This window comes from Pinus tabuliformis, chromosome 3_2, assembly GCF_031772625.1.
Source record: "Pinus tabuliformis cultivar Carrire ecotype Pingquan chromosome 3_2, CPIR1, whole genome shotgun sequence".
In the NCBI taxonomy this organism is placed as follows: Eukaryota; Viridiplantae; Streptophyta; class Pinopsida; order Pinales; family Pinaceae; genus Pinus; species Pinus tabuliformis.
Window position 1 is genome coordinate 670,993,695 of NC_142302.1, and position 16,056 is coordinate 671,009,750.

The following is a 16,056-nucleotide window of genomic DNA, read 5'->3' on the forward strand; positions in this document are numbered from 1 at the left end:
TTATACCTATGTAAGAATTCCCAACTCAAATAAAATATTTATACTATGGCATACAAATTGGAGCTTCCTACAGCTTCCTGAGTGCACCTAATTTTCCATGTTTAATGATTAAAGAAGTTTATAGGTGACAAGATCCCAGATCAAACAATATTTTCAAAACTTGACAAGGAAGGAAAAATCATATTGGAACCGAAAGCAGTCACAGAAACAACTCAATAGCTATGAAATCGATCGATTTCGGAGTATCTCATCAAGTGGAAGAACTTACCCATTGACGATTCCACATGGGAGGATGAGAATTTTATCCAGAATCTTCTAGAACTACTCGAGCGTTGAGGACAACACATTTTTAAGGAGAGGGTCATGTTAGGTCCCTATAATACTAGTGATTCCCCCATTGCTATTCTCATTGTAGCCCTTATTCTTATTATTCTGCCCCTATTGTCCCCATATTGTTATTATTGTGCCCCATAGAAGCCCAATATTGTTATTTTTGTGCCCTTATATCATTATTGATATGTCGGCTTTGATTATATTGTCACCCCTTAGACTCCTATATATAGAAAGGAGGATTTTTCATTTATACCATCCAAGAATTGTTCATTTGTGTAATGTACAGGAGTTTTTCCTATCGAAGAGACTGATTTTGAAGTCGTTGATATATATTTTATTCTATTTTGTGAGCTAGTAGATAACAGTAGTTTTCTGGAGGCAGCAACAGGGGAGAGAAGAGAAAACTAGCAATCAACAATAACCTATTATTAGATATTGGAGGTTTGGGAGCATACCACAAATCACATTTCGAGGGTTCGAGCGATCCCGCATATCGGTGATCACAAATGATAGAGGTCCAATGTATGGGAGCATATTGTAGATAGAAAATCGGAGGATCAAGCAACATGGCATATCGGAGGTTCCAGCGACATTACATATCAGCGCATCGTGCATTAAGGATATGATATATCGCAGGTCCAGCAGTAGATCAAAGTGAAATAAGCAATCAGCAATCACAGATGTCACAAATCAACAATCACGGGTTTCAAAGTACAGTGCAATTAGTAGTCGATGACCAGGTCGTATTGCATATCGGTGATCGACATTTTCAAAAGTGTCAACTCTAAAAGGTTGTGATATCGTGTGTTACGATATGTTAGTCTCAAAGTACCAGGGAGGGCCGATTACGATTAACAAATAAATTCAACGCAACACCAAGTGTAGGAAAGCCTTTTCTCTCTCCTCCAGTGAGCCACGTAGCAGAGTATTATTGGATCTGGTAAAGACACAGTGGCAGTGACATCAACATGATGTGGCAGTATGGCAGACATGTGGCATGCAGATTCAACATTTTGAGCGGTCATAATGGGCCAAAACAAGGTGACACATGGTAGTGGATGACGTCACATTGGTGAGCACAACTAAGTGTTGTAGGTTGAGGCATGTCACTACATAAAGTAAAACCTTCAATTTTGATATGCTAATAAAGGGGCTCTGATTCAAGGGCTGGCCCATAGTCACATAAAGAGCTAAAGGAATCAGAAGCTAAGCAAGGAGGGTGATCAGTGATCGACGATCAGCGGTTGTGCTGTGCATCAAAAAGGAACCACCGATTGTGAAGCTCCGATAAGGGAGTTGGCTCGTGATCACATAAAGGGTTAAGGAACCAAGGGCTAAGCACTAAAGAGCTATTACAATCAAAGATCAAAAAGAAGTTGCGGCACCGATATAAAAACCCCGATTGTGATCTATTGATTGAGGAGCTCCAATATTTGGTCAATCACCCGATCATAGCCTCTGGTCATATGAGAAGAAAGGCAGAAAGGGGATAAACCAAAGGGGACCAAAGGGGGGCAAAGGAAATTGGGACTCGCTGTTCTATAATGCCTCTTAGCATAAAATTCTTGATACAATGATGCCCTGATGGCGTGGTATAGAGCTTTAAAGGTGGATGGGTCAGTAGCTGAGACTTTGAATAAAGGTCTGGAGCAGTTGCAAATCGATATGGGCTAATCCTGCAGAAGCCCTTGCAACAAGAAACCAAGGAATACACGGGCTGCAGAAATGAATTCAACTGCTTTGTTGCATGTCTTCAGATAGTAAATGGAGACATGGGACTTAGAAAGACATAATGGCTTAGCATTGCGCTTCACTCAGATACACAGCGAAGGACTGCCAGGACATTCTCCACTTCTACTCTATAACAAGCAACCATAGTCGGTCGCTATCATCTCTAGAGAGTGGTGAAGTTAGGTAGTTAAGATGAAAATGATGGCAAACAATTGTGTTGTAAGGAGAGACACATCAGAACAGATTCATGGCCTGATCAGGGGCGTTCACATCAACCACAAAGTGATATTTTCCTCCATCATCGTTTAGTTTCCTTGTTTCTATTTTCCTATAATTTTTATTATTCTGTAATTTCTAGATTTCCAAGAACGGAATCAAATCCAAATGAAATCATTATGGGTAGTAAGGTTATCACATGCTGAGACAACTAGTCACTAAGAAAACTCGTCCTTGTCTGAGATATTTTGTAACTATTGATTCAAATCTCCCCCTTCTCTTTATAAATAAAGGGGAGAAACACTTAATAGAGGTTCCAGAATTTTTCTCCCGTAGTGGTCCAAGTTCTGTGATTCCACTTTGGTTCTAAATGCTTTTTCGTGAGGGACGTGAGCTGATAAATTGTTGAATGTAAATGGACTGGTGAATGGGACTCATTTTGAAGATAAATGAAACTCTTTTGTGATTCCTATCATGGAAATGCGCAGTGTATTTTCCTCTCTATAAATCTCATTTCATATATGTTTTTCTTTCTCTGAAATAGTGTGGTGAAGCTTCAGGTTTCACCCTTGTTCATGATTGTGTATTTGTTACTAAAGTAGAAAAAACACTTGTGTTAGCTACATATTTACTTAAGTACCTGTAATGTGTACACATTTACTTATTCTTTTGGTGACAAATATGCCCAAGAGGTATATGTCATGAAACCTTGACTAACGCTCCACCCTTTACGTTCTTTGACCTCCTCCCTCTTACATATGTCTACTAAAACATCGTTTCTTACGATTATGTATTACAATCATCCCTATGCACTAAATCCCCTCCTCCCTTTCTTCCTCTTCACTTTATTACAACGTCAATATTAAGACTTCCTGTTGTTGTTTGTCGGCCATGAGAACCAGACATTTCTCTTTGAGGATGGCCCGATTTACCCCCTAAACATTTGGATCCATGTATTGGCTTGACTTTACCTTAATGAAGGCATATTGAACCAAGACCCCTTTATTATTCTTTTAACTACGTGATAATTGGAATGCTGCCAAAACCCCTCACTGATATTCTTCCATGCACTCCTCTATCTAAGATGTCCTAGGCACTCGTCTATAATCAACCCAGAGGTTGTCTCTAGGAAGCTTTCTATGCCTCCTGAAGCACCTGTGCTATGGATGCCATTAAAAGAAACAACATCTTCCTGGCACCATTTCTGGGGAATGGATTAGAATATTTTTCCTTGGATATGACAAATCCTTACATTCCCTTTGTTAGGTGAGCAAGGGAAGTGTGGGTTGAATATCTCTCACCTTGGTCACTCCACTATCTGAATTTCATTATAAATATGTTGGTGACTCTACTGTTTGAATATTAATTGTAAACACTGTGGCGACTACATTGTCAATACATGGAAGAGATGATAGAAGTGATGGATGACTCAAGAAATAACTCCTTATATAGACCGATAAAACTGGAGTTAGAAAGTATAAACCTTCAACGACAGTATTCCTCTTTCTCTGGTGAAGAACAAGAAGTAAGGATGCATGAAGAAGAGGAGGATGATATTTATACAATGCTAAATGATGATGAGACGGATGATTTCTTCAAGTAGTTCTTTGATTTCATGATGTCTTAGCTGCACAAGGGAAATGTTCTTCGGTCATCTAGAATGATGTCAAGGGGACATGACCAAAACAAAGGCACTTCCTCAGAAGAGCCTCCTAGGCCAGCTGATAAAGGAAAGGGGTTTTAGATCCAAATTTATTTAAACCTAAAGTCCTCAAAGAATAGAAGTTAACCTCCCCCTCCTGGCCCATCTGTGAAAAGGGAAAAGATCCAAGTAGTGTTTGTGACTACCCTAACCAAGAGGATATTGGTCAACAAACATTTCAAGAAAATGAGGTAGCAGAAATTTTCTCTCATCACTTATACGACCCAGTAGCTGACTACATGAAATCGTTCCTTGGTCAGCAACAGATGTTGTCCCTGGGGTTCATGAAGGAGATCAAAATAAATGAGCCTCGGATATCTATTTGGGGGCAGTGGTGTATGTCTATTCTAGTTGTTGACTCCCAACAACGCAATGGCTTAAGGTCCAGTACTCTAATACTAGGTTGGTATCATTGGAGGGTTGAACTAAATTAGGTGAATTCATGCCCTATACGTATGTAGGAATTGTATAAAAATAAGCTCACTAGTTGAGCATTTACTTTCCAGTTGGTGGAATTTATCTTTCTGAATTTTAGTTTTATGAGGAAAGGACTCTCTACGAATAAAGTTTCATGGAGGTTTTATGGTTGTATAAGTTCATTATATTTTTAACTCCATGCCCAATGGTGAAGGCTACTGGACTGCAGGTTCTCAACAACTTGCCAACAAGGCAGTGTCCCCAGTTAGATCTAATGTTGTCACTCACTGCTAAATGTGTTATCAATTGCCTGAAGTGCAAAAGAGAAGTGAAGTTTGAAGCCATCTTCCAAGCCACAAAAGCTCCCCAATCTAAATCAAACCCTCTCCATTGGATAGTTCTTAGAATAATCTTTCCAATGCTATGCGAAAGTCCAAAAATGGTGATCGTGGGTTTAAAAGTATAGTGCAATCAACATTCAATGATCAGGCTGTATCACATATGAGTGATTGGTAATTTCAAAAGTGTCAGCTCTAAAATGTTGCGATATCATGAGTTGTGATATGTTAGTGTTAAAGAATCAGGGAGGACTGATTATAATTTAAAAAAAAAATCAATGCAAAACCAAGTGCAGGCAAGCCTTTTCTATCTCCTCCAGGGGGGCGTGTGGCAGAGTATTATTAGATCCAGTAAAGACACGATGGCACCGATGTCAGCATGATGTGGTAGTACGACGGTCACGTGGCATGCAGATTAAACATTTTGAGGGGTCATAAGGGGCCAAAACAAGGTGACATGTGGTAGTAGATGACATCACATCAAAGATCGAAAATTGGCATTTGCAAGTTGAGGCATGTTTTTACAAAAAATAAAACCTTTGATTATGATACACCGATAAATGGGCTGCGATACAAGGGTTGCCCCACAGTCACATAAAGAGCTAAAAGAACCAAAGGCTAAGCATGGAGGGTGATCGATGATCGGTGATGGATGTATTTGTTATGCATCAAAAAGGAATCACCGATTGTGAACCTCTAATAAAGGCACTCTAATAAGGGGTTTGGCCCGTGATGACATAAAGGGCTAAGGAACCAAGGGCTAAGCACTAAAGGGCTATCACAATCAGAGATCGCAAACAAGTTGCATCTCCAATATAAAAACCTTAATTTCGATCTATTGATTGAGGTGCTTCGATATTTTTCCGAGAACTCAATCATAGCCTTTGGTCATATGAGAAATAAGGCAGAAAGAGGCTAAACCTTAGGGGGCCAAACGAGATCGAGACTTGATGTTCTGTAACACCTCTTAATGTAAAAGTCTCGATACAACGATGCCCCGATTGCATAGTACAGAGCTTTAAATGTGGATGGATCGGCAGCTGATACTTTGAATAGAGGTATGGAGTAGTTGCAAATCGATATGGGCTAATCTTGTAGATGTCCATGTAACAATAAACCAAGGACTACACGGGTCATAGAAATGAATTCGACTTCTTCGCTGCACGTCTTCGAATAGTAAATGGAGGCATGGGACTGAGGAAGACTTAATGGCTCAGCATGGGGCTCCACTTAGATACACAACAAAGTACTGCGAAGACATTCTCCACTTCTACTTTATAACAGACAATCACAGTCAATCGCTATCAGCTCCAGAGAGCGGTGAAGTCAGGTAGTTAAAATGAAAGCGACGGGAACTAGCCAAGCTGTAAGGAGAGGCACATCAACACAAAGATGTGACCTAATTAGGGGCCTTCACAAGAACCGCAAAGCAATATTTTCCTCCATCATCATTTATTTTTCTTGTTTCGATTTTCTTGTAATTTCTGTTATTTTGTAATTTCTAGATTTCCATGAAGGGAATAAAATCTAAATGAAATCATTATGGGCAGTAGGGCTATCACACGCTGAGATGAATAGTTGATAAGACAACTGGTCCTTAGCTGAGATATTTTGTAACTATTGATTCAAAGCCCTCCCATTCTCTGTGTAAATAAAGGGGAGAAACAGTTAATAGAGGTTCCAGAATTCTCCACCCGCGGTGGTCTAAGTTCTCTGATTCCACTTTGGTTCTAATTGCTTGTTCATGATGGACTTGAGCTGATATATTTCTGAATGTAGATGGAATCTTGAATGGGACTCATTTTGAAGATTAATGAAGCTCTTTGGTGATTCCAATCATGGAAATGCGCAATATGTTTTCCTCTCTGTAAATCTCATTTCATATATGTTTTTCTTTCTCTGAAATAGTGTGGTGAAGCTGCAGGTTTCACCCCTGCTCATGATTGTTTATTTGTTACTAAAGTAGCAATAGGGCCTGTGTTTGCTACAAATTTATTTAAGTACTTGTAATGACAAATATGCCCATGAGGTATATGGCACAAAACCTTGACTAACACTCCACTCTCTTCGTTCTTTCACCTCCACCCTCTTCCATATGTCTGTTGGAACATTATTTCTTAGGATTTTGTATTACAATTAGGCCTATGAACCGAATCCCCTCCTCACTTTCTTCCTCTTCACTTTTCTACAACGTCAATACTAAGACTACATGTTGTTGTGTGTCCGCCATGAGAACCAGACATTTCTCTTTGATGTTGGCCCAATTTATCCCCTGAACATTTGGATCCATGTATTGGCTTGGGTTTACCTTAATGAATGCCTATTGAATGAAGCCCCCATTATTATCCTTTTAACTACGTGACAATTGGAGTGTTACTGAAACCCCTCACTAATATTCTTCCATGCACTCCTTTATCTAAGATGTCCTAGGAAATGGTCTACAATCAACCTCGAGGTTGTCTCTATGAAGCTTTCTATGTCTCACGAAGCACCTGTGATACAGGTGCCATTAAAAGTGACAACACATTCCATGATCTTATTGAATTAGTCCCTAAACTCATGAACCATTAAAGAGCTCAATACTTCAATCTTGTTGGAAACAATCTCAAATTTTGAGTCTTTGGAAGGTAACCATAAGATCTACAAGGGATTTCAAATTTAAAGAGAAAGATTTCATGATCCTCTGACCTCATACCATGGAAGTTTGGAAAGAATGATGGAGGGGAGTTCTTCATATGAACACTAATATCAATATCTTGAAAGGTAAATCCAAGAGGATATTCTTCATTGTCATAATCTCCATCTATTTCTTCTACCTTCTTAACCACCTCTTCTTCTTCTACATACAAAAGTGGATGGTGATGTGGTTCTTACTACACCGCATGATCAAATGGGGGGGGGGGTGGTTTTGTATTGAATAAATTCTTGTGTTTTTATGATTTTTTTTTAAGTGAAAATGCTAATGCAATGCAATTTTCTGTTTTTGAAATGAACTATGCCTAATGCAATTTTTTTGTGTTTTTGCAGAAAGTAAAAGTAATGAATCAACTAGGGAAGAAAATAATGCATTCTTTGACATGTCACTGACAATGGCGACAAAAAGTGGTGAGCCCTAGTGTTGTAACAAGAATGCTGCAAATCCCAACACTACTAACTTAAATTATCAACCTAGGGTTCGTACAAACTTAATAGGTGTCGACATTATATGTGAAGAATGTAATGTGTCGTTCTTTTGTTCATCTGATGCAATGAAATGATTGTCATGAATTCCAAGCCTAAACTAATTGTAGAAATGTAAACATTAACCTATTTGCAGAGTGTAAATTGTACATCAAAAGGAAGCCTAGTCCATGCAATAGAAATAACAATTGGAAACGGAAACCATAGCTTAATATCTATGAAACAAAATGAAATCATTCTTCAATCACTACATTCAAGAGAGAATTTTTCAACAAAGTCCACAAGGTACTTCATAAAGTAATCATCATTATGCTCTTCAAGTCATGAATATGTCCATTAACCATAAATGTAGAGGTGAATTGCAATGGAGAAAAATAAAGGCTTAAGAGGTTTTTGGTCTTAGTCAATCATGGTTTCAGAGCTTAGGGGTTGTTATTCAAGCCTAAGAAGAAAAAACCAAGCTTTCAGAGCATATAGTCAAGTTTACACGTGCTACAGGAGCTGCTACATTTTTGCAAGATTACTACAAGAGTGAGATAACTTGTTGAATTCCCAAGTAAATAAAATTAAAATGAGACGGTATTTATTTATTTATTAAGTAGTATTTCCTAAGACTCTGTTCCAAGTGGAATCACTCCAAAATTCTCTGAAAAGTGAAAATTCAAGAACTAGTGAGCTAGTTAACTTACCAAATGCCTAACCAAGTCAAGTAAAAATGATATGGTGTAAATTGTTTTATTAAATTGAATTTTTTTTGACCTAATACGAGTGGAATCAACTCAAATTAATCTCATTAACATGTTATAAAAAATAGAATAAAATTAGTACTATTTTTCTAGAAGGGACTTCCAAAAATTCTAGATTTGTGAATTACTAATCCAATCCAGGTAGCTCAATAATGAATATGAATTCTCGGGGCCATTCTAATGATGCATCATTTTTGTGAATCTATAAATGACCTGATAAAAAAAAAAAAATCACTTCAATCATTTAACTAATATAACATATAACAAAGAAGCATGAATAGTAAATGTAGAGATAAGATATGCAAGAAAAAATGACATTCAAATGAAATAAAACAAATTGTATAAGAGGGATCTAGAGATCCTGGGATGGCCAAGGCTAAGGAAATGTAAATTCCTATGAAGGAAACCAATCTTTGGAAGCTAAAAATGACACCAAACTTCATTATTTGAATCAATCCAAGTACATCCCTACTAGAAATGAAAGGGGAGCTGCTAAACAACACGTTTTCTCCAAATGAATTCTAAGAATTAGATGTATATAGAGTAAAATTCGAGTTTTTACTTATACAAATAGATGAGGAAGCGTTATCCTTGAAAGGAGGAATATTTCCCCTCCAAAATCCCTCAAAAAGTGGACCTGGTTCCCAACACTAGGAATCTTCATTAAATGACAGGGAATACATTCCTTGATTTTCTCAATTAGTGGAGCTCCAAAATTTATCAATAATTTCATGATATTCAATTCATTTATTATCCAATATTAGTCCATCCTATAGTAGGGAGAGAGTCCCTATATTATCTCATTCAGAATTTACTCCCTATTCTCTTAGTATTTTGAAAAGATAAATAATATTAGGCACATAATATGTAATTATCTCTAGACCTTCCTAAGAACATATTAAGCTAAAAAAACATTATTAAGTGTAGAAGGAGAGGTTTAATATAGTCTTCATGTGCCTAAAAGAGGCCATATGGACCTTAATTTGTGTCTGATTTGGAGGCCATCACTATGTTTCTATGATGATAATCACAATGCACTTAATAGCCTTATGACAGTGACATCATTTCAATAGGGGCCTTGATGTATCAATTTGACACCAATTCCTATATAATGCATGAGAATAGAGATTAGCAATTTATTTATTGACGGAAATATGTGCAATACAAGATGATTGTGAAACAATGTATATTAATGTGAATAAAACCTATAAATCATCAATTTTATTCCTTAGATATTTCTTCATTTGGGACAAAATATCCCCCTTCTTGGAGCTTAAATAATCAATCAACCTATGTTCACTCAGAAGCCCTAGTTTTCTCCTTCATGGTGTTTGAGTGGCCCCACTCACCATGGAACAAGTCTCTATATTCAGACTAATATTGATGCTTCATGGGATGGTGTTTCAACTCATCTCATGACTTATCCCAATAATCATTGAATGTCATAGCATTGCTCTGAGGTTCTATTCAAATTTTGGCAGTTTATAAGGCTTGTAGCCTTCCACTACTTACACGACTCTCTAGCTTCTAGTGGCACAGTAAGTCTAGGTTAATTAGTATATGTTTAATGAAGGTATTTTATTGTCTTCAATCCATATTTAGAAGATCTTGCAAACATTACGTTATAGGTATGGACTCGTGTAGGTTATTCATATTCTTCATTTTCTTAGTTTGATCAATATTAGAAGTGTCATGCTCATAACACCCACACATACACATATATGCCAATATTTATCCAATATTAATCATTTAGATATATGCATCAAACAAACCTCTCATTCAAATATCATTTTTATCATTACATGTTTTATTCATGAGTGAGAATATTGCATTTCACTTTTTAGTGATGTTTTCATTCATGACACATTGATATGCATACTAGTTTATTCCACATTATATGATCAATTCCATATTAATAATGAATATGTAAACAATATCCATTATATATGATAGGTAAACACTATCAAAATAGACTAAAATTACTTTCACATAATTAACATGAAACATTAATTGCTATTATAAAAGTAGAGGCATGAAATAAACCCTTATTTATTCCCCATTCTATAAACCAATTCCCCTTAAACAATATATAAACAATATCCATTATAAATTACGAGTTAAGAATGTCATAAATAACAGTCACTTTCACACATAATGTCTAAACAAAATCATTTATCAATAATTAATAATAGCTTAGAGTAAATTGATTATTATGTGTTTAAAGTGCTCCATACCAATTAAGGCCCTCAGTCCTTTGGGAATCAACGGACCACTTAATAAGAAAGAATTTCCAATCACCGGTCCTTACCAATGCTTATTCCTCTTTTAAATAAATCGTCTTTCTCAAGGCCATCTCTTTTTCCATGAGAAATCATATGGATTTTTTTAATATATATGTCGAGCACTTCTTAATTGAGTCATGTGTCATGGAATTAAGTTGTAAGCACATGATTCAAAATGTAGTGAATAGAGATGTGTAATGAACTATGCAGCGATGAAGAGAGTGAGAACACATTAATCGTTACTATTAATGTAAGATTTTTCTAAACAAAACAAAATAATATTTTATCTCTTGATACAAGATCCCAATCGGGTCTATCACATCATGAAAAAAATTTGACTGAAGAAAAAAACCCTAGAGCACTAAATGGGTGTTTAGACCTAGGAATCAAAAAATTTGAGCATGAAACTAATGCTTTAATAATAATAAAAAAATTTACAATAATTTTATTTTTATTTTGGTAAGTGCATAAGAGATACATTAGTATATGAGCCAAATACAATTATGAATACCAATACTAGTTACAACTTTCAATAGGAACTTCACATGTTACAGACCTTCAATGTCTTCTAGTGTAGATTTCTCCTCAACTAAACTCATCTCTCCTTCTTTTGTACTTTACATTTCTTCTTCTCAGAAAAATTTCTCTAAACTCAAGTGCATTTGTGATGTCTCTCAAAGGAGGTCTAATTTATACTTTATAGAGCCTTCCGAGGGCTCTTTAAGCCCAATGTGAGGCCAGCTTTACCTAACTAGCTAACTTCTTGGGAGCATTATAAACATTTTTCCAAAATACAAAATTAATTTCTTTCTTTGATACAAGTGGCCAAATGTGTCTTTACATAATGATAAGGAACTTTTGACTCAATAATATCCTATAGGCATGCAATGGATGCATGACATATTGACCAAAGACCCAAGCATGAAACCCATTCTTTATACAAATTTCTTTTTACAATTGTCTTTCTTCTGTTGATCAATATATAATAATTACATCATGACCTGAGACAAATGAGAATTATGAAATTGAAACAAGTTACATTTCCCAACAGACAGGAGCACGTTGATTCAACTAAGCTGTTATCACAAAATCAAGCACTGAAAGGCTGCTGATCAGGTAGACTCTGTGTAATTGTTTCAGACCAATCTTTTGACTAAGGCTTAGCCTCCTTAGCCTGAGAGGGCTCTCTCAAAAAGTTATTGATTTTGACTATTGATAAGATGGCTAACTCTTGTAAAGTGAATTTAACAAACAAGCTGGCTGGACAGACATTACAAAGACTTCCGTTGGGCTTATGGAGTTAATCATCCTTCAGTAAACTATAACACTACTCATTCATAGAAGTCAGGGCATGTAATGTTTAAATACTCAAAACACATCTCATAGAAACCTCAGCTTATAAATACACACAGGAAATCAGAGCAGCAAAGTGAATTCTGAGTGACTGTGTATCTATACAACTGTAAAAACATAAAGGATAAAACAAAACCACATATCTTGAGCATTTGAAACACTGTATGAATCCTGAGAAGAAAAGCAGTCACTTGTATTACTGAAAATGAGTTTGTACACAAGCCAAAATAACACTCTGTTTTCTCAAATATCCAACCCCCATTACATAAAAGTTTCATCTATATATAGAAACATAACTTTAACTACTTTGAGCTTCCTCCTCCAGCATGAGGGGAGCTCGATGACTGCCACTAATTACCCCTATCCACTATTGAACTAACTCATTAAATACAATAAGTGCTAAACTGGAATTTTAAAGAGTCCTAATTTAACTATAACTCTAATTCTATCCTCCTCGTAGAATGATTCTTTCTTGTTCTTTGACACATGTCTCCTTTTAGTTTGGCCGAGATGGCTGAGAAAAGGATTCAATGTCCCATACTAGCTTTGGATGCTGAGTGCTTTGATGGTTCAGTGATGTTAGGAGAAATCCCCAGTTTTTCGGTTCCAGTCTTCCACCACTTATTCGAATATGCAGCAGCATGTCTTTAGCTCTTTAATAACCCAAAAATATAGAGCACCACGTCCATGATGTGCTGGCCACCTTTTTTCATGTGTGAAGACAACACCTTACAAAAAGATTTTGCTGATTTGTCAATCATAATTGATTAGCTCAACTGAAACATGCAGCTACAGCAGTTTCGTAGCGCGCTACGAAACTGCTGTGTAACTTCAAAAGCACAGTCCTCCAGCATCAGTTATACAACATGACTTTATGTTGAGATATGTTAAAACAATAAGACCTGAAATTGTATTCATTTATGCCACAGTCACCGGACAGCCTACATAAACAATGCTTGAATCTGCGATTCTAATAAGTCTACAGCTCCTTCAAATTTGTAGGCTCAGCCATAGGTTTGATATCTGCGTTCTTTATACAATTGCTCTAAACCTGGTTGAAGCCTTGTAGTTAATGCAATGCTTGCAAAAGCAAAACCACTGAACACCAATAGGACTGTAACTTTTACTGTTGGTATGCTTAGTACAGGTGCATGGATATTCTTCTCTGTCACAATACTTGGAGCTGGATTATCTCAGACTTCTCAACAAGAGCCTGTAAATAGTTGAGCGCATTATAGACATTCCACACCTCATTTAGATTTTTGTAACAGTGGCAACAATTTTCTCCAATTCAGAAGGAAACAATACAGACCACAGTTTTCTAGCTTTGAAGCCATATCTACAGGTTCTCTAACGGAGTTGAAAGTAATCTGTTTTAACTTCCTCAACAGTTCCAATAGAATCAGAGACTGAAAGACCATTCTCTCCATCTTCTACTGTCACATGATCTTTGCTTTCCATGATTTCTACTATTTCTGATTCAGTGTAGGAAGTAACATCATTGTTAACAATACTAACAGAAGGATCATTAGTCACACCTACACCATTACTCAGCTTTGTACTTGAACTATTTTCCTTGAATGTCAATGGTGACAGTGCAATGGCATCTTGAGCAGTTTCCTGTAGTCTAACTTTTGATTCTGCAAGAGAACTGCACTTTTTGTTGAGTTGATCAACAATGGTACTGAGTTGATTAACCTTTTCCATAAGTTCAGTGTTTTCAATTACTAGTTTCTCAACTATGGCAGCAGCTGCCTCTTTCTGCATGCGTGAATTCTCTGCAATTCGAGCTGCCTCTGCTACTGGATCCTTTGCAGAACCCCCATCAAGCCATTCTTTTGAAACTTCTGGAGTGGCGGCAATGGCAATATCCTGCTCAAGTTGAGAATGAGCTGTAGAATTTTTCTCAAGTTGTTGCATCCTAGTTTGGACTGCAACTCTCTGGGCTGTCAAATTTTGGTTCTCTAATGAAAGAGTTTCCAAAGACGACTTTATCTCTTCAACCTCTTTCTGAAGACGGAAATTTTCAAATTTCAATCCTTTAACTTCATCCTCTCTGGCAATCTCTTTAATTACTAGAGAATTGTTTTCAGCCTTTAGCCTTTCAATTTCTTCCTCTCTGAAAACCTCTTTCTGAAGCCAACAAATCTTTTCTTCCTTGAATTTTTTGATCTCGTCCTCTAAGCTAACCTCGGAGACTGTACAATTGGTCATTTGCTCTTCCAGAAGAGTTAACTGACTTCTCAGCGTTTGTGAATAAGCAAGTTCCCTCTGTAATGCATTCTTCATTTCAGAATATTCTTTGCGTTTCTTCATCCATCTTGGTTGTAAAGGGTTCCACATTATATTCAGTCTTTTCAGAATCTCTTGTCTCCACTTCAGTCGTTTGTTCACCTGAAGAAAAATCAGCTGGTCCATGGGCATTCTGGCCGTTCTTTTCTGAGTTGGCAAAGATTGATTGAAACCACTGCTGATCATCTGCGTAGACCCTGTTGTAGAATCCCGTAGAGAGATCAACGAAGGTTTGGTGCCCAAGCTTCAGATATAAGTTAGTGCCGTTTATAGCAAATGCATCCTCTGGAGCCACACCGCTCCATTCTGTGACTTTCTGCTGAAGCGACTGCATTTTTCTCTCAACCTACAATAACAATAACACAATAATACCATCATGGCAGTGTATAATATCCGGATGCAACCCACTTTGAAGAAGAAACTCAAGGGCTGCATGGCAAAAGAATCCAAAACGTTGTCCATCATCCTTACGGCCGTAGATGCAACCAACCCAAAACATTCCATTGTCTGGTTCTATAAAGTACACAGACAAGCCTTCCACATTTCCATGCCAGACTTTAATTTTGGTACCTCCCCAAGAAAATTCTTTCCTAAATTGTAAATCGTGAACCTTGCTGTAATCAAGACAATCGTATTTTGGGCAAATGATCTCAGCATTATGTCCCAATTCTTGAACTGCACGAGAAAGACTTGTAACCACATCTGCCAGTCCTCCAACCTTTGCAACAGGTGCCATTTCCACAGCTATATGCACAATGTGCATTGGTGGCTCCCTCAGAATTCCTCCAACCACAGCAACATGGTAGTCCATACCATTTCTATTGTCATACAATCCACCATGTTCATCGCCTCTTTCAGAGAAAACAAAATCCATCATATATGCATCTAGTGGCACTTTAACAGTTGCCTTCACATGGGAGCCATTATCTGCCGGGATCATTCGCTGGGGTGGAAGAACACCAAGTCGATGAGTCCATCGATTGAAAGAGCACCGAAACCATACTTCAGATTTACCATTCAAAACTGTATTAGATGGGTTGTAAAAGACTGTAACAGAGTTCCCAGCTTCAACTTTACTAGGTTCGGTGTAGAATATATGTTTTTGTGACTGTCGAAATAATGTCATTGTTTTCTCCTTCCTTTCTGCTTTTAAAAGTTCCAATTTCTCAGCCTTCTTGCGAGCAGCTTCCTCTCCTACATGAACTTTGAGGCTTCGAGATTCAGAATTGATAACAAGCATACACGCAGGAGCTTGAGAGCATGCCACCTGTAAAATACATCCACCGCAGAGCTATTTTGCATGACAGTTGCTATGGATTCGAACAAATTCCCAATTTTGTAGCGCAGCCTAAAACATGTTGCGCTGCGAAATTACAAAAAGGCTTTATGCGCTGCGGAAACACTTTAAAATTATCACATGAGCTACGAAATAACCTAAAGAGCTTTGTGAGCGGTTTTGAAATTTT

The 16,056-nt window shown here is 37.2% G+C and overlaps 1 protein-coding gene and 1 pseudogene across 1 annotated transcript; both read right to left on the reverse strand.

Annotated features, from left to right (window-relative positions):
- Positions 1-13,548: 13,548 nt before the first annotated feature.
- LOC149182431 (uncharacterized) lies at positions 13,549-14,776 on the reverse strand (annotated as a pseudogene).
- A 160-nt stretch (positions 14,777-14,936) lies between these two features.
- On the reverse strand, positions 14,937-15,830 carry LOC149182432 (soluble starch synthase 3, chloroplastic/amyloplastic-like). The gene has a single exon (XM_089414555.1). The coding sequence runs from the start codon at positions 15,828-15,830 to the stop codon at positions 14,937-14,939; it is 894 nt and encodes a 297-aa protein (XP_089270681.1).
- Positions 15,831-16,056: the final 226 nt, after the last annotated feature.

Excerpts from the sequence above, each read along its gene's own strand:
- LOC149182432 (XM_089414555.1), bottom strand. The coding sequence starts at position 15,830 with ATGCTTGTTATCAATTCTGAATCTCGAAGCCTCAAAGTTCATGTAGGA.